Source organism: Eschscholzia californica, unplaced genomic scaffold (assembly GCF_041429995.1).
Source record: "Eschscholzia californica isolate CP2 unplaced genomic scaffold, dmEscCali1.0.p SCAF_3, whole genome shotgun sequence".
Classification (NCBI taxonomy): domain Eukaryota; kingdom Viridiplantae; phylum Streptophyta; class Magnoliopsida; order Ranunculales; family Papaveraceae; genus Eschscholzia; species Eschscholzia californica.
The window spans coordinates 65,940,875-65,960,724 of record NW_028238420.1 but is presented as its reverse complement, the minus strand read 5'-3'; the positions used below and the strand labels follow the sequence as shown (position 1 = coordinate 65,960,724).

General features: G+C 34.7%; 2 protein-coding genes, 1 long non-coding RNA gene and 1 other non-coding gene across 4 annotated transcripts; 2 read left to right on the top strand and 2 right to left on the bottom strand.

The window, feature by feature from the left end:
- Positions 1-358: 358 nt before the first annotated feature.
- On the bottom strand, positions 359-431 carry TRNAK-CUU (transfer RNA lysine (anticodon CUU)). The gene has a single exon. It is a non-coding gene; the product is annotated as a tRNA-Lys (tRNA).
- Positions 432-2,885: 2,454 nt separating this feature from the next.
- LOC147553537 (uncharacterized) lies at positions 2,886-4,343 on the top strand. The gene is made up of 2 exons (XR_015238439.1): positions 2,886-3,182; positions 3,254-4,343. It is a non-coding gene; the product is annotated as an uncharacterized LOC147553537 (long non-coding RNA).
- Positions 4,344-7,689: 3,346 nt separating this feature from the next.
- Positions 7,690-12,610, top strand: LOC147553536 (uncharacterized). Its single transcript, XM_086665913.1, has 4 exons — positions 7,690-9,048; positions 9,152-9,202; positions 9,300-9,372; positions 12,149-12,610. Exons 1-4 carry the CDS (start codon positions 8,279-8,281, stop codon positions 12,332-12,334), a joined length of 1,080 nt encoding a protein of 359 aa, XP_086522039.1. The 5' UTR covers positions 7,690-8,278; the 3' UTR covers positions 12,335-12,610.
- Positions 12,611-13,425: 815 nt separating this feature from the next.
- LOC147553535 (protein TIFY 10A-like) lies at positions 13,426-18,671 on the bottom strand. Its single transcript, XM_086665914.1, has 6 exons — positions 18,497-18,671; positions 18,212-18,374; positions 18,025-18,115; positions 17,809-17,935; positions 17,382-17,439; positions 13,426-14,053 (listed from the first exon to the last, which is right to left on the bottom strand). Exons 1-6 carry the CDS (start codon positions 18,606-18,608, stop codon positions 13,981-13,983), a joined length of 624 nt encoding a protein of 207 aa, XP_086522040.1. The 5' UTR covers positions 18,609-18,671; the 3' UTR covers positions 13,426-13,980.
- Between the last annotated feature and the right edge of the window lie 1,179 nt (positions 18,672-19,850).

Genomic DNA, 19,850 nt, shown 5'->3' with positions numbered 1-19,850 from the left:
ATACTAACTAATTGGTGCCCTATGAAGCTGAAGCTCAACAAAGAATGCCTTCATGATCAGGTAATTACATTGTAATATTTGAGCATTAGGTAATAATTGTACAACTTCACATGATATAAACGTTTCATCGTTTTCTAATCTATAAGCTATATAGTTAGCAAAAAAATGATATTTGGTATAAAAAACCTGAACTTACCACAATTATATGATCATCAAAAGCAATATGAACACATTAGTATAATTCTTAAACTACAATGTTGTTGGAATTAGATCCACGTTCTTTTATTAAAAGATAAAAAATGTGAGTTAGAAATCGGATTTCTTGAAAATTAAAACAGATAAAACAGATAAAGTGAATCGCCCACCGTGGGGCTCGAACCCACGACCACAAGGTTAAGAGCTTTGCGCTCTACCAACTGAGCTAGACGGGCTGTGTATTATATTGCTTCCCGTAAGCTACTTGTTGACGTACCACAAAGAATGTTGAATTATTGTCAACTCGAATATCTTAGATAACACTTAACAGTAACACAGAACGGCAGAGGCTAGTGTACTAGGGTTTTGTCTATCAATCCTTGATTTCTCAAACTGCAACAACCGCTTTGAGAACCTAATAACGCCGAAGTCCCAAAAAGTACCGACATTGTCCCACTTTTGACACTTCAAACAAACTTAAGTTCATAGTTTTGTTCATGGTGAAGGCTACATGAACCCGCTCAAAATGTTTGGACACTTATAGCTTGCACCTATAATTCAAACTCCTAACGTTCTGGTTAAGCGATGCGAGACTATAACACTTAACCGATGGGAAATTTTAGCCACACCACAAATATATAACAGAAACTCGTGGTGCATGTAAAATTTCTCATTTTGCTACCGTACTTGAATGTTGGGCTGAGTTGGGCCTTGAAGGTAAGAATGTCTGGCTGTCATATACAATAACCCAATGTCATAGCCCGACAAGGTATGTAAGAAGTTGCGCTTTGACTATCTCATCTTGTTTTCCATCAATAATTTAGTGAAAGTTATACATATATTAAACACATAAAAACCTACACTATGAGCATCAAGTACATACAAAAACCAAGCATGCCCTAGGATGTACTACTACTATAGTCTATGTATATATACTATAGAGAGAGAGAGAGAGAGAGTGGGAGAAAGGTAGAGAGATGGAAGAATAAAGAAGGTGAGAAAAGGGGAGATGTGGAAAAGTAGTTTTAACCAAATTGAAGGAAGCATGCAAAGATAAAACCAAAAGGGGAGGGTCCAATATGTTATGTGAAAAAAGTGGTCATACTTTTACAAGCACGTACTTTGGAATGGTCACCTCAATATCCCCCCTATATTCCCAAACATGAACATTATCTTTCATATACCCCCAACCCTTTTCCCCACTATAGCTACCTACCACTATCCATCTCTTTACCATTTTTTTATTACACGACTTACGATAGTTAATTCAGAGGTAATACAAGACACTAATGCATAATACAAATATGCATTAAGATTCATAAACAGAATATATATTATAATCGTCTGGTTTTAAGATATCACGTGCTTTTAAAAGTTATATATCTATTATATTAAAACAGGTCGGTCGGTTATTCAGGGGATAAGTCTGGCCGTCCATTTTATTTTAGAGATTTAGTCGGGAACACATCCGACGGATAATATAAAATCTTTTTATGTAAATACACTAAAAAAAGAAGGGTATTTATGTAAATCAGTTAAAATTGGTTAGAATAACTACCCACATATTTCTCTCCCTATTTTTTTCTCCCACGGATTACATCTTAGAAACTACCAACTTTATAGTAGAATTCGTGGGAGAGATCTAAATAACTAACCCACTCTCCCATATCTTCCTAATTTCTCTCCTAACTATTTCACTTAAAATTGAGATTAAATCTCCCAGTTTTTTAATCAAATCTTTTCTGTTAGTGATATTTCTTCCATAACTACAGTTTTCCCTCTCTCATCTTTAAACACACGGTTATCTCTCTTCTATTGATTTACAAATTGAGGGAAGTTAATGTAATTTATGTTGTAATTTAAATTTATTTTTCTCTTCCTCAAAGGTGTTAGCCAAGAGGGATCTTTCCCGTCCGTAGGACGGGGAGGGAACCTAGTCAGTCTTTAAAGGTCATCATAAAGGGTCTAATACCCATTTAATACACTTTTATTTTGTTTATAGACATGTTTATTAAATTTTAGATTTCCACGTCTGTGAGATCGAATTTGAGACCTTCTGGTTGCGAAATAAATGGTCAACCGCTACACTAATAAATGGGGCATCCTGATTTCACATTATCATCAGATATTCAAATAAGGGAAACATAAGAAATGGGAATAAGATATAGTATGTATACAGTTTAACCTAGAATTTATATAGTCAAGAACATTTTCAACAAAAAAAAAAAAAAAAAAAAGAACACAAATGACATGCAGTATGCATGTAATGCCCATAAAGGGCAGTTTTTTTTACTTGAACAGTGAAGCTTGCGCATGCCTGCCTCTCTAGACTGGCACTGTAGCACATTGCCTGTCGTTATGATTAGGGCACATGAATTTCCAAACACAATTGCTTTACTTTTCTGTACACGGTCAGTGTAGAGAAGGACACTGTGCTAGTTTTTCAATTTTCTTAATCTAATTGATTTTTGTTACTAATTTATATACTTATAAAAAAAGGTTATGTCCTAAACTAGATGAAAGTTAACCAGGCGTGTCATTTGGTGTTTCTCACATAATTCTAAATATGTTCCCATTGATTTGCTAAATCATTTATGTTATTTAATTTTGTCATGACGAAAAACAAACAACCAATAAAAAAAATAGAGAACAAGTTACAAAGATATTTACGTGATTCGGGTTATTAGAACTTGAAAGAAAAGAAAATTGTAATGATTTGTATTGATATTCATAGCTATTACATAAGATCATTATAAGGAGTAGTACAAGAGAAAAGTTTAAGCAATTGAACAATGTGGGATTATATTGAACTATATTTCTAACATTCCCCCTCAAACGAATGACTTTTGCTAGTGAAAAATTCATGAGTTTGCTAAACAAATTTGTAGATTTTGACTTGATGGAGGCATCATTGTGAGGTTGCTATGTTGTTGTTTGTTGTTGATTTTGCTTTTCTTCACTTGAAGAAAAGTTGGCACCATTGCCAGGTTTTGTTGATGTTGATATTGTTGTTGATTTTGCTTTTCTCCACTTGAAGAAAAGTTGACACCATTGTCAGGTTTTGATGTTGATGTTGTTGATTTTGCTTTTCTCCATATGAAGAAAAGTTGACACCATTGCCAGGTATTGACAATTACTAACCATTGTCCGGTTGACAATTACTAACCATTGCCCGGTTGACAATTACTAACCATTGTCCGGTTTTGGAGATCTTCCTACCTTGGTTTTTAATAGCCCTCACACATGATTATTACTCCAACATCATCAATGCAATTCAAGTTTTTGATCTACTTGATTTTATGTGTTGTTGAACATAAACACTAGCAATCATTCGATCTTGACCTTCCCACTTCTATTCTTCATTTATACTCTTTCTCATGTCTCCTCTTCTTTTGATCTTATAGAAAATATAATGGAACCAAGTAGCATACTAAAGTAACAAACATTTGAGAGTTCTCATCTTAGATATAAGAAGTATGAGCAAATCAATTTAAGAGAATTAACTCTTTTGCCATAAAGGAACCCACAAACATGTTTTCAAAAACATCAAAAGAAAACCATCTTTGAGAATAAGCATGATTTCTTTGATACATTCTATCAAACACTTCATGTGCATCATATTGTAAATCAAGATTTTGGACAACTATAAGTATAACTTCAAGATAAAATTGGGGTATATAACTATTCTAATGAAGAAATCTATGAATTCTTTTCCCCCTCTCTAATAGCTTTCCAATTTCTCTCAAAATAAAACTTCATGGACCATTGATACACATAGATTTGATGTTGTGGAGAACTTGAAATTTGAAATGCTTGAGATCATTGAAGAGTATATCATGTGATTTCTTCAACAAATCACTCTTGTTTGGATCTTTCATCTTCTTGTTAATCTTCATCATCTTCAAATACTATTGAGAAAAGTATTGAAGAATGATTAGATTTGAACAATAGAAGAGAACTACTCTTATTGAAAAAAAAAATACTAAAACTTGAAGCATAAAAACTAAAAACCGATAAAAATCCGGCGGACGGTAGCCATTAATGGGACTACCGCCGCCGGCAAGCGGAAGACTCTATTGACTAACCCAAGAAAGAAACCTAGAAGCTCTTATACCATGAAAGAAAAGAGAATTGTAATGATTTGTATTGATATTCATAGCTATTACATAAGATCATTATAAGGAGTAGTACAAGAGAAAAGTTTAAGCAATTGAACAATGTGGGACTATATTGAACTATATTTCTAACAGAACTACTCCATGACACGACGAATAATGTTGCGGTGATTTCCATTACGAATGAAGGAGTTACAAAGATATCTCTATAATTTCAGTTATACAGCTCATTGAAAACTCTAATCCCACTGTCTCACCGTCTCTCTTTCTGATTCTAAAATATACATAGATACTCGTTAAAAATGGAAGTCTTGCCTGCACCCAACGAATATCAGCCCTACTTCAGCACATCTGAAGGTCAACCCTGAAAATCAGTTTTGCGTCGGTTCAAAAATATTCTGAAAGCGGTTTCACTCGTTGCAAGTCAGGTTTGATATGGACCCTTAGTTGAACCGAACAAGGCCTTAAATAATATTTTATGTCATGATGATGTAATTCTACCATCATCATCTAAATACTTTTGAGATTTTTCTCATTTGCAAACAAAAGAGTTTCTTTTGACAAAAAGAAAAAGTGAAAAAGTAGAGAGGACCCAAGGCCAAGAGTCCACTCAAGTCCAGATGACCAAAAAGTAGAAGTCATGTTTGGAAGAGGGTGACTTTTCAATACTGCAATTCACTTGATTCTAAATTCTGATACAACATGAGAAACTATAACTAAAGTCACTACTTGCCCCCTCCTCATGCAAACATTGCACTATTGCCCTTGAAATACCACATTCACCCCAGCCTATTGTTCCTCCCTCTAAAGGGAAAATGATAAAGTTACAAAAGATTTTGACAAAAAAAAAAGTTCCCAGTTGATGTGGCGGGTGTGGTTTCAAACTTTGACCAAATCTAGGCCGTTGAGAGATGAAAATCACAACCGCCACATCAGTTGGGAACTTTTTTTTTGTCAAAATCTTTGTGATTCTAGCATCTCTCCCCTCTAAATATTTTCTCCTTCATATCCCAATTTGGACAACAGTACATATTGGGTTGGAGTTAAGAGTGGGCGAGCTCGAACGAGCCGATATATGTCTGAAATCCGTTGCGCAAAAATAATTAGTATCAGCTAGAATTAGTGCGGGTAGATCTCAGGTAAAAAGTTCTACCCATCTGTTGGCTTGAACTCGAAATGTTAAGCTTATGCAGAAGAGGTTAGTACTTAATTAATTCAGAAGTGCTAGAATCACAAAAGATTCTGACAAAAGAAGTTACCCAGCTGATGTGGGGATTGTGCTATTAATCTCTCAACGGTTCAGATTTAGTCAAACTTTCAAACCACAACCGTCACATCAGCTGGGTAACTTCTTATGTCAAAATCTTTTGTGATTTTAGCATTTCTCTAATTAATTAGTAGACATTAAAAGGAAGGTTGTGTTTATAATATGGATTTCAAACGCTTTGAGATCGATGTAGAACCATCAATATGGACTTTTAATTATGGGTATATTCAAAATACAATCATGTCAAACAAATTTTTATTTGTTTTTACATAAAAGAAACATTATTCAACAAAAGAAAAGGTAGTTGATCATTCATGACTAGTTTTTTCTTCATGATGAAAATCAATCCTCCACCATTAAGTAGATGGGATTTGTTTCAAATACACCAAAAGATGAAAGTCTTTTTCATGTTAATTTTTGTGTTTATATGAGAGAGAAAGAAAGTGAACAGTTTATGATGGACCGGATAGAAAGTCATCAGCTTTCCAGAAAAAGAGGGCATCAACTCTTACCCCATTAACTCTCTCTCTCTCTATATATATATATATACCCACATATATATATATGATAGAAATGGGGAACACTTTTCAATGAACAAATATTAACATTACCTCGATCTAGATTAACAGAGAGACATGCAAAAAGGGTGATGATCCATCTTGCCTGTATAAACAAAATTAAAGAGATACTCTCACTCCCATAAAGAAAGAAAGATGAGAGAGAGACAATAATACTATGGAATAGAGAGAGAAAGAGAGAGAATATAATTTGACAATTCAGTGACTGTACATGAGCATGGTTTTGCAGATAGAGCATGGGAAGAGTATGGGTATTGAGCACATGAATTATTACTTTAACATCTTGTTTTCCTTCATTAATTAATTATATTATCATTTACAAATTCATTGGGTTTAGAGTGGACTATTATTATTTATATATCATGTGTATCAAGGATCTTGTTATACTATTCCTTTTGCCTATATAGAGAATTTTTACATATTATATTAATATTTAAGAATAATTGATATCAAATATAATTAATGTTTAAATCATCGTAAAATGTTGACCAATTAATCCACTAAAACGAAAAATTAGAATATAGAGAAAAGTACATTTTTGTAAAGATAATGGTTCACATGATTTTAATAGAAGATAGAAAAGCTCACCATCATAAATCAAATTACACAATGTTCTGGACACATCAATACACGTTGCAACCAAACATACCAAACAAGATTTAAATAAAATACAACTTAATAATCCAATATATATATATATATATATATATATATATATGTTATGTGTGATCCACCCAATATTATTCCTATATGGTTGAAAAATTAAAGAACCATCTCATAAGGTGAGAAATCCCTATCAAAACTTGTATTGGTTTTTTTTTTTGATGAAATGTAAACTTGTATTGGTTGGTGGTCTACGAACTAATAAGAATGGGTCAAACATTGAATGCCTTCATGCATGGCAATTATGTATATACAACCTTGTTATCCTGCAGAATAATGAACTAGGTTCTGTCCAATGTTTGAGTCATTTGAATTTATATTTACTCATTAGAATCTTTTACATCATCTTTGACATGGATATCCGTCCACATAAAGGAACGGTCATGATCGTAGTCAAATTTTGAAAAAGTTGTCTTTTAGTGAAAGTGAGTCAACATATCAAAGATAAACTTATCTATGTAACGGTTGCATCTCCCTTGTTTTTATTTAATCCAGTTTAGATAGTAAGGTGAACAAAAAAAAAAGAATTAGATATGAAGGCAACTAGCTCAAAATAAATTCGATTATAAAGAGAAAAAACCGTATGGTCAATAAATCTAAAATCCCCGCCTCCTTGGCCCCCATCTGCACCATTTGGGTTGATAATAGGACAAGATGGGATCGAAGAGGTGAATTTGCGGGCGGTATTGTAATCTCTTATGTAGTCACCTTCTTATTTTATGATCATAAGGTGAAGTAGAGGGTCAAATAGGAGAACAATCAGTATTTTTCCCCTCGGTGATATTCCAATAATGAAAAGTCCTCAATGGTAATTTCATCATCCAAACATGTCCTTGGAGGCCTGAGGACTGAGGTCCTCGAGTTTCAAGTAGGTAGGGTTTAGAGGGACAGAATTCTTTCTTTAATCTGCTGCTCAAATTCAATTCCTTTATCATAAGTAATAAAATAATAGTTTTCTACAAATTCTTCTTGTTTTTATTTCCTGCCCTCCTGATTCAGTTCTGTCTCGAACTTCTACCCTAACATTCTCTCTTTCTTTATTATCTCCAACACCAACACCAATACCAACACCAACACCAATACCAACACCCCCTCTCTCTCTCTCTCTCTCTCTCTCTTCAAGTATTTCATCATCTCATCCCCACAAGCTTCCAAACTAAAAGAATTAATGGAAAGGGAGATTTACTCATGAAATCATACATACCCATTCTATTTTTGTTGGTTTCATTAATGTCAAACTACTAAGCCAATTCACCACCAACCAAACTCATGTCTTAATTAAGTAGATCATAATTCATCATGACTTCATCATCTGTAGGTTTCTTGTCTTTCCCATTTGATCCATCATCCATGTCATATGTTGTTTTTAACATCAAAATTCAATTACTAGTAGAGGAGATCACTAATATTCAAACCCCTATAATACTACTTATTCTATCCTCTTCGACATCCGTTTCGATATGATCATGGTTCCTACTCAAAACTTATTCAAAGAACAAGATCAACAAGAACAAGAGAAAATTCACCACACAAGTAGCTTTTGTCTTATGACTAGTCGAACCTCGTCTTGGTATGACCATTGTAGTGGTGGTGGTGGTGGTGAAACTTGCTTAGGGTTATCTCATCATAAGATGGTGGTTGAAGATGGATCAAGAACAAGTAGTGACATAAATGAATCTCCAAGTTCAAGCTCCAAAGGTACAAAAACACCACTAGAAGATCAAAACAAAGATGGTTCATGGCTTCAATTAGGTCTTGGAGGTTGGGAGCTCCCGAACCAACCGACTAGAAAAACCCATAATTTGATTGAACTCAATCTCTCTTCTGGTTCAAATACAGATCAACATGTGAATAATCCAACATTAATGGAGCTCCAATCAACTCAAAATAGTCTTACTAGTCATCATCATGTCATTAGTAGTCCACATACTAATTTTCTCTTCCAACACCCAACAACAAGCTTTAGTCAACAACAACAAAAACAAGATGTCTCATGGGGATCATATAGACCTAATCCACGGATTAACCCAACAACATCAGCTTCTACTTCTTCATTTACGACATCGATGAACAATACATATAATAATTATCTACATCGAATTCAAAACCCGGTTCTAGATATCGTCGGTCCAAGTCATTGTTTAGAGTCTTCGGACGTCTTAAGAGTGATCGATCCTCCCCGCAGACGGCATTCAGGTGTTTGGATAATACTTCAAGCATCACATAATCAGTAAGTACAATGACATATATATATGTATGTATAATGTATGTATGTAAAGGTTTATCTATGATGTTTAAGTGATAATTAACTTTTACTTGGTTTGTCAATGCAGAGAAAAAGAAGCCTTTTTGCCTCAGATACCAAAGAACTACCTTAGGATCAAGTAATCACAATTAATTACTACTTATTCCTCTTTTTAGATCCTACAATTTTCATGTTTGATTATGTAATTAGTTTTTGATAAATGATTAATGTAACAGAGATGGAAGGACAACAGTTAGATTGTTGATGAAGTATCTAGTTAACAAGCTGAGACTGAGTAATGAATCAGAGGTACTACTTCATCTCTTCATCACAATCCATTTTAGGGTTTTACTTCTTTTTTGTGTTATAAAGGTTTAATTTGCTTCATATCATGTAGTGTTTATCTACCTATAGGAAGGTCCTGCATACGCATTTATTCTCTAGCGGACCACTACGTGAAATCTACTTTAGTTGGATGGTAATATGCACGTTGTTAGGAAAATCCCACATTGATTGTAAAAAGGTACGGATGAGTTTAGTGTAGAGAAAGGTTTATCTTTTGATCTAGCTTTTAGGGTGTGAGAGGTCTAAAAGGATCGACGTCTTCCATTAGGAGACAAGCTTTGAATCTTACCATTTTAAAAAGAAAATTTCTATCCATTTGGTGCTAAGAAAAGTGTAAGAACAAAGTCAAAATAGGAATTACTAAATACAAAATAGAAGTAAGACCTAACTATATTGGACCACCTATATAGTTACAGCAAGTATGTATCTAGGTTAGTAGGTTACAAATAAGGTTGGTGAAAGTTTTGTTTCTGATAGAAACATGGGAACTACAAATACCATCTTAATATATAATGAAGATGGAATTCATCTCTCTAGCTCATCACAACATCAAATTTAGGTAGCAAGTAAATATTATTTTGGGGGTAGCTTGGTCAATCATTTATGGAACTCCGTCAACATGCTATCTTGACACATTTTCACTCTTAATATAATCAATTTTGGTAAGAAAAAAAAAATCTTATAATTTTGATAATACTCCGCCAATGACCTAATCAACATTTTTCGTGATCGGTCATTAAAAATGTAACGTCTGGCTCACAGTTATCGATGTTGTCTCCACTGTTGACTCCAAGCCTAAATCCAATGGGTAAGTAGTTTTGTTCTTGCAAGATGACTCCACAAACCTAACCAAAAGGCCTCAAAACATAGCGTGTGCATCCACCTATAGCCCGAGAGCTAAATCATGTTATATATATAAGGATTTAGATGGAGATAGTCTAATTAATGAATGAATTGAACTTTGTTTAAAAGTTTCTACCTAAAAGCATGCAAAGTGCAAATCCAACAAAATGTAGAGAAACCTTCAATATCTATAAAAGTAGTTCTTTGAGTGCTAGTCATGCATACTTCCCCACTCATACCTCCTGCAAGAGCCAAGAGGAAAATTTTTATAAAAACAAGAATCCTATGAAAAATTATGAAAAAAATATATAACCTAATTAGAAATATATGTGCTAATTACCAGAGTGATTCATGGACGTTAGACTTTTTTTTTTGAAGTTTCATTGAATAAAGTTCACTTTGTTAATCATTTTATATAGTCATTAGTATTAGCAAGAATACATTTCTAATCATTTTAAACTACATCCCCTACCTTTTTATATTTTTGTTTTCATTGTCAACCACTGTATAAATCATAAATGTATATATATATATATAATATAACATTTCTTTCTCATATTGATATTTAATCGAACAACACACCTTAGCTACCATGGATTCCATGCATGACCTAATCCATAATGCTAAGTCTCAACTTTATTTATCAAAGCAAGCAACCACATACCCACCATTAGGTAGGTGGTGGTACATGAAAACTAAACACGTTATCGATCATAAATTTAACAGGCATTTTAAATAGACTAACCATGCATATGTCATGTTTGATTATTAAATAAATTTTGAACCCTTCCCTTACTAAAAAAAAATATTATATGCTTCACTAATTAAATAATGATAAATTAGTAATTGCCATGAATAAATCAAATAGAATTTCTAAATTAAAAAAAAATGAAAAAATATAAATAGACACACAATAATAATCATTATTTTAGGTGGGGTAGCTTTGCATTTTTCTAAGTTTATATTGGAGTGCATTGACTTTCAAGTTCAGTTGACACTCAAAATTAATTAATTCATAAATAAATTATATGTCCTAAATTTTTTTAGATATAATCTTTATATTGAACTTTAGATAGTATACGGGTCACTAAATTTTCTCATTCTATTATCTTCTTTTTCCAATATTTTTTTTTTATTCTGTATGGATTAGTTGTTAGTGGTTTATTAGTTCATTATAGATTTCAAATTGAAGTCATGGGTCCTTCTAATCAATATGGGTGTAGACATGTAGTTGGTGTGGTTTATTAGTTCATTATAGCTCAAAATCAGATACCGAACCAGGAGATTAGGTCTGATTAGTAGAGGGATTTTTTGAAGACTCGTCGCTCTAAAATCATAAAAATCACAAAGAAAGGATAACGGCTTGAGACACTTTTTAGTCGTTTGGCATGAGACATGACTATATTCATGCATACTAATTAAGTTAGTGATAATAAATTATTAGAGTAAGATAAGGAAATACTATATACTTAAAGATGAGTAGTTGACTTCTCACCTAGCTAGCTTGTAGTATATTAATGTTTTTGTGATAGAGAATGAGACGTGAAGACGACGACGTGCATGATTAGATTAGTATATGCTGCTATTGATTTGCCTAAGAAAAAAAATCCATAGTTTGAGACGGCTCAAATCTTACCAGTTAGTGACATTGTCTTACCATGCTGATCCAAACCCAATGAAACAAAATTTTGTTGTTGCGACTCTAAAGCTAAGCTCCCTCTGACATTGATGCAGACACATGCTCCACATCCGTGGACGTACGCACTACAGTCTAAATTTCGTTCAACTCAAGATGTTACGAACGTTAAACCATGCATATATATAGTCTGTAAAGTAGAGCTTCAAGCAAGATTGAACCTTAATATATATATATATATTTGTTGATGTGTATATGCAGATAGAGATAAGATGTAGAGGACAACAACTTGGGCAGCATTTAACTATACAATATGTCAGGGATCATTTGTGGATGATGATCACTTCTTCTTCTTCTTCAGATCTCCCTCTTCTCACTCTGCCTTCTTCCCCTACTGACCATCTCATGATTCTTCATTATTCCAGGAGCAACTCCATGCATTTATAATCACTAGCTACTACTCAACCAACATTTTCTACTCATGCAAATCTCTCTAGAGCTCTCTCTCCACTTTTTTTTTTGGGTCTATTGAGAGGTGGGTTTCTTTGTTGGGAAATGCTAATACTAGCTTTTGTCTCTGGGTTTTTTTTCTCTCTCGAAACAGTAAGATTCGAACACTGGTTTTCTCGATGTGCATGGTTAGTTAATTTCATCACTGATATTGAGCACCCCCAACATAAGTTATGTGATCACGTTTTATCTAAACAATATTATGTTTATCAATATTGAAGCTGCAAGTTTTAATGATTTCAAAACACTGTGCCCAACCCTTAGGGGCCTCGCATACTATAATAGTCACTGAGGTCGTAGATAAAGTTGTCAAACTGGTGCTTAAAAACTGTGTCCCTATAAAGCAACCGTCGGGCCAATTTTTGTCACATTAGGAACCATCGCTATTACAACCAACAGTCTGTAGTCCATGAGAACGGCGATATACACTTTCGCCAATAAATTGTTGCTCACGAAACTGTAGCTAGCTATATAGAGCATTAGACATAAGAATCTTCCAATAAAACATCACTCAATTTTTTGTCGCTACGACTACTACACGTCCCTAACCTAGCTGACCATAAGTGACATAAGCCTCGCTAATCAAGACTGTAGTTAACATAAATTATTGAAAAATAATACATTCTTTCCGAACCATAGCTCTATAAACTTTATCTCCGACCGTTTTGGAGAAAATACGAGCAAACGTTGAACACCGCCACTACATTACTATTATTATATATTGTGAAAATTATAATCGAAGTACTGCTTGCACATGAAATTCCATTTCGATCCTCACTCTTTTTTATTTTGAATCAATTTAAGGGGATAATTAGCAAATGTACTCATAAAATACTACCGGCGAAACGGTTATTGCCTTAACATTAAGACTAAGCAACTCTATTTAATAACGACAACTAATCATAATCACAATTTTATAATAACGAACAATTAATAGAAATAAAAATGTTGACACTCCCTCACATACGATCAAGCACACATGATCAAAGTTTAGGGTGGAAATATAAATTCAAACGAGTCACACTAGGTTTAGCCTCAAGGTGCCGTGTCATAAATAAATATAAACTTAAATAAATCAAAATGCTTTAAAACACATGATGATGCATGAATAATGATCAATAAATCTAATCATCAAACATCTTTATTCGTTGAGTTATTTCCTTTGTGGTCCCCTATTTTGTGACCATCTTCCTTTTTGGCTCCTTATTTTTTATAAATTCAAATTTGACCCCCTATTTTAAAGTAAATGTCATAATTACCCCTTCTAATTTTAAAATAAGAATATTAAAAAAAAGAGATATTTTCACCTCACTTATTTTCCAGTAAATGCCATAGCTGCCCAGAAAATTTTCTCTTTTTTTAATATCTTTTGTATTTTCTTTTTGATATTTTTTATTTTGAAATTAAAAAAAGGTAGTTATGGCATTTACTTGAAAATAGGAGATCAAATTTGAATTTATAAGTAATAGGGGGCCAAGAAAGAAGCTAGTCACAAAGTAGGGGTGAAAAAGGAAATAACTCTTATTCATTTTACTTATATATAAAATAGATTTAATTTAGTGGACGGGAAGCTTGCTCGGTTGCTAATCCTCATGGTTCTTGCCCAATCCACATTCTAATTTTCCATTTTGGTACGGTTTTGCCATAGTGATCAACCTGGAAAAAAAAATCAAAGAATTAATTTTGTCACACTATACTATTATACGGTACACTTAACTTACCTCAGGCGTTGTCGACCCTGGAGTATAATTTTGTGGATTAAAATATAATTTCACCCACATTGGAGTTGAAAGAATCAACTACCACAATATATAAAATACAAAATTATAGGTCAAGCAATTACTGAATAGTAGTAACGTATAAATGATGAATATGATACTGTGATGTCCCTGGTGATGTCATTCAAGCTGGGCTGGACTTGATACAGCACGGGCATGGCCCATTTAAGCAGTGCCTAGCCCATTTAAGCAGTGCCTAGCCCGGTGACATTGTGGTTAGACGGTCCATGTTTGCCTATTGCCCATAGTGGCCCGAGATTTCAGCATTTTAGGAGATTTTGGCTCACCCGGACTAAAAATCCGGGAGACCAGACTACATGCCTCTTAAATGGGGATGGCTGGTGGGCTCAGGGCAATCCGACCCGAATGACAATAGTAGATTTTTTTTTTTGTTGAAGAACAATAGTAGATTTGGGATAACTAAATTGAGAGAAAAGAATTTCTCTAACAAAAAAAAAAAAGGGTTATTTCCCTAATGGCCCCCTACTTTTTGACCAGCTTCCCGCCTGGCCCCCTACTTTACGAGAAATACCCATATGGCCCCCTTCCGTTATAACACCGTTACTCTCTCTCTTCCATTTCTTTTCTCTCTCTTCCAACATGTTTTCTCTCTCTGCCACCTCGTCAAAACCAGCCACCTCATCACCTTCTCCGGCAAGGTCGCCGGCCGGCCAAATTTCCGGCCGGCGACCTTCAAATATAAAAAAAAAAAAAATTCTTTTTTTCTCTCTTCTCTCTCTCTCTAAAAAAAATAAATATATTTTTTTTTTAAATTCTCTCTCCTCCCTCTCTTCTTCTTCTCTTATCTCTCTCTTCTTCTTCTTTCTCTCTCTCTTTCCCCCCTCTCTCTATTCTCTCTCGACCTCCGGCGTAGTCGCCGGAGGTCGAACAGAACAGATCTGCGCCGGAGGTCGAACAGACAGTTCTGTTCGAACAGAACAGATCTGTTCAGTTAGAGTTCTGTTCTCTCTCTCTCTAAAAAAAATAAATATATATTTTTTTAAATTCTCTCTCCTCCCTCTCTTCTTCTTCTCTTATCTCTCTCTTCTTCTTCTTTCTCTCTCTCTTTCCCCCCTCTCTCTATTCTCTCTCTCTCTCGACCTCCGGCGTAGTCGCCGGAGGTCGAACAGAACAGATCTGCGCCGGAGGTCGAACAGACAGTTCTGTTCGAACAGAACAGATCTGTTCAGTTAGAGTTCTGTTCTAACAGAACAGAACAGTCGACCTCCGGCGACTTCGCCGGAGGTCGAGAGAGAGAGAGAATAGAGAGAGGGGGGAAAGAGAGAGAGAAAGAAGAAGAAGAGAGAGAGAAAAGAGAAGAAGAAGAAGAGAAAGAATTTAGAGAGAGAGGGGAGAGAGAATTTAAAAAAAAAATTTTTTTTTTTTTTTAGAGAGAGAGAGAGAAGAGAGAGAAAAAAGAAATTTTTTTTTTTTTTATATTTGAAGGTCGCCGGCCGGAAATTTAGCCGGCCGGCGACCTTGCCGGAGAAGGTGATGAGGTGGCTGGTTTTGACGAGGTGGCAGAGAGAGAAAACATGTTGGAAGAGAGAGAAAAGAAATGGAAGAGAGAGAGTAACGGTGTTATAACGGAAGGGGGCCATATGGGTATTTCTCGTAAAGTGGGGGGGCCAGGCGGGAAGCTGGTCACAAAGTAGGGGGCCATTAGGGAAATAACCCAAAAAAAAATTGAGAGAAAAGAGTACAGGACATTAATGTGCATGAGTTGTAATTTGTGGGCCAAAACTGGGTTGGAACTTGGAAGGACATAACACGTGATTTTCCTGATTAATTGCTAATCCTTCCTGCCATCGGTTACCTTAAAAAAAAAAAAAAAGGCCAGCGCTTTGGGGAAAGCAAAATAATTTCCGGGGTGTGAAGACTTGGTAAAAAATTAGTCAATTTTGTGTGACTATTTTATTTAGGGGAAAAGCAAAATAGCTTCTCCACCTCAGCTCTCTCTCTCCACCTCATCTTCTCTCTCCCCACCACTCTCTCTTCTCCGACAAGTCGCCGGCCGGAATATTTTCCGGCCGGCGATCATTAAAAAAAAAATCACTCTCTCTCCCTCCTCTCTCTCTCTAAAAAACTTTTTCATATATTTTTTTTTTTGCTTCTTCTCTCTCTCTCTAGATTTGTTCTAGAGAGAGAGAGAAAAAAAAAAGTTTTTTAGAGAGAGAGGAGGGAGATAAAGTGAAAATAAATTATTTTTTTTTTAATGGTCGACGGCCGGAAAATTTTCCGGCCGGCGACCTTGTGTGAGAAGAGAGATAGGTGAGGACGCGAGGTGGAGAGAGAGTGAGGTGAGGTGGAGTGTGTTTTTTTATTTCCCCGGAAAATTTCTAAAATTCTATATATTCCTTTTAAAATTTTACACCCCGAAAACTATTTAGCTTTCCCCAAAGCGCTGGCAAAAAAAAAAAGTATCTACTATGTTTTGAACATCATTACTAGGAAGACTTTAATATACTTTTATGTTTTATTTCTTATAATCTCCATAACACGTTTTATAAGTAGGATTGCTTTAACCATAAAAATAATAGATTAATGAACTTGGTAATGGTGGGGAGATAGAATAAAAAACCAATGGAAAATAGAAAATAAACTTTCAAACTGCTTCAAATAGGGACTTAAAGTGTAAATTATACCACTCCTTATGTTTAATCCTTCAGCATTTTAATAAAAATGGATAAAAAACAAAATTATAGTCAAGACAAGGCCGTAAAGATTTTAATAAAAGTAGTCAACAACTCTTAATTGGAGTGGTAAGAAGTTTGGTCTTCCACCCTAAAAGTCAAGAGTTCGAAGCACGCATACGATTTGGGAAAAAAAGTTTAATAAAAGAATGACTTTCTTAGAGCTCATACTATTATGCGGAGCTTTCGTATAAAGCATAATAAGGAATAGTTGACCAATGTTAATGTTTTGAAAGACACTCTATATATCGGTTAGAGAAAATTGGTTTTTAGATTCGGTATGTTCTTGTAATACATCAGTACAGCAGTACTCCCTCCCGGCCTCCCCTAATTATTGTTTAACCTTAGATTATCAATTTACCATGTTAAAATCACATACTTAATACATATTTTGCTGTAGTTGTTCTAATTGGAATCCAATATCTAATTGGTTCGGGCACAATATACTTTCCCTTTTCAAACACATACGACTCTACTAGCTAGTAGTTTCTAGTTGGAAGACTAGAATTTTACCTCTGCTTGCGTTTCTCGAGGAACCTGTGCAGCGACTTCTTTCTAGCAAGTGGCAAATCTAAAATAACACAATAAGAACTACAAACATTAATCACCTCATGGAGAAAAACGGAACATGGGCTATATGATGAAGTTAGGTTAGGTTCTCATCCCCGTTACTGTTACATCCAGTTAAATAAACGATATAGTTCACCTTTACCCATTTGTTCTTTTTTTAATTTATTTAAGCACCGTCTTGTTAGAGTTTGAATGGGAGGTTATCGAGTTTATTACATCTTTGATGTATCAATGTCAAATGTAGTGACTACTGACTAGTATCTTTGGACTTTAATTTTTTTTTTAAGAAATCTTTGGACTTTAATTGCAGTCAATTTCTAAAAAAAATTTATTTAAGCACGTGGGAAAAAAAACGTAAAGAATAACTCACCTCGGTTGAGTTTGTGGAGAAAGTTTGGTGGATTGGATGATAAAGATGAAGCAGGCAGTTTATTCATATCAACCGATTCAACAACTCTCGACCTTCCTTCCTCGGCAAGTTTCAAAATCATCTCTGCCTGAAAAACCATTACTAATTCGTTAGGAAGGAGAAGAGTTTAAGAGTCTCTGAAACGAAATCAAAGGTTTAAAGATACAAATTAAGAACCTTATCGTGAGGAAGATTGAAAACAGAAACCATTCCGTTGAAGAAAATCGTAAATGGAGTTGTTAGCGTCGGAATTTGAGAAGAAGAAGCCCTAAAAAAACAGTAGAAATCGATAGAACAGTAGAAATGGAGTGATTTCTCTCTATTTTAAAAAATTTGATTAATTAAAGAAAGATCTGAGATGTACCTGAAGAAGATAGGAGGATTAAGAAGAGGAAGACTTCCTGAACGTTTAGTAGTAGTAGATTTTGGCGGGAAAATAAGTTGATGATGTTTGATAAAACCTTGTGATTTTCCATCGGAAGTTCCGGATTTTTGAGGATTAATAATCGGAATGGAAGTTGTCATATCTATAATCAAAATCAAATTGAAGATCTATATATAATCAAAAAATTAACTTGAAGTCGTGAGTGAAAAAGTAAATACTACTCGTATATGAAATTAAAAAAACTAACTAGATCGATCGAGATACCTTGAATGTTACTATTACTTGTTATTCCTTGTTGATGAAGAAGGTACTGATAATGAAGTGAATATCTTTTATTCACTTCATTGATTTGAAAACCTACAACTGAATCAATCATGAATATGGAGCTTGATTTCTTCGGAATGGATACTACTAACAGACACAAGAAGAAAAAAGGGAAAGAAAGAAAATAACCAAAAAGTAGAAGACAACATAAAGGAAAAAAAAAAAATTGGCACGAATTCCACGAGGTTTTAAATTTACGGTGTCATTTACGGAAATATCCTCGTTTTTTTTTAGAATTACATATTACCTGAACAACAAGGCTACACAACCCACCTCTAAGGACTCCTACTTGAACCTCACGTGGAGAGAGAAACAAGGGTTTCTCTCTCACATGCGGTTCAAGTGGGAGTCCCTTGAGGCGGGTTGAGTATACTTTTTGTTACCTGAATCATGAGGGAGGCGCCTCCAGAGAAAGGGTTGACCCTAGTCTTGTTTATAGATCTTCAATCTGATTGTTTGTATCCCATAAGCAATACGTTATCGAATAGATTGTTCGTGAAGTTGAAGATCTTATCTTGATCGAGCTATTTGTTTTTTTCTTACCAAGCTCGAATGCCTTAGGTTTTTTTTCCTTACGAGATATTTGAAGAGATCAGAGTAAGATGAGACCGTGAGAGACGGGGCACCTTTTGCAGAATCGTATGGGGCTGAAATAGAGAGGGCGTGCAAATAGCAATCTTCATATGCGCTTTTAGCCGGACTGGAAACACAAATGTGCCCTTTAACTCGTTTACTACCATTAGGAAGGTAAATGGTTATACTAATAATTGGGGGGTGAAGATAAGATTTCAATATTAAGTGGGTATACCTAATGGGTTTTCAACCGATACCCGACTTTAATACTCTATATTCGAATTGCATCTGTTTACAGCTGTCATAAAAACGTTTCAACCCAATAACTAATTACCCGTGGTAAGCCACTTTTACAAACTAGAAGCATATGCAACAAATACACTGATTGCTAATATATCTATCTCATGCGGAATAATAGACATTACGAAAAGAAAATGTCTTCTTATATATGTGTTAATTTGGGTTATGTTATCACGGAAGCCCAATGTCAGTGCCAACGTTACATCTAAAACTACAATTCTTATTACAAAGATTTTTACTCGTCATAGTAGAGACTTTTTTTTTTGTTGAAGAGTCGCAGTAGAGACTTTGGAGTCGATTCTCCTTCATTTCTGGAAGAATCTCACAAAATTTATCCACTCCCCCATTCATCTCTTGCAATATTGAGACGGCCTGCTCCAGCTTTTCAAGAGCTGGTCCAAAAAGATGCTGCTCGGGCTGC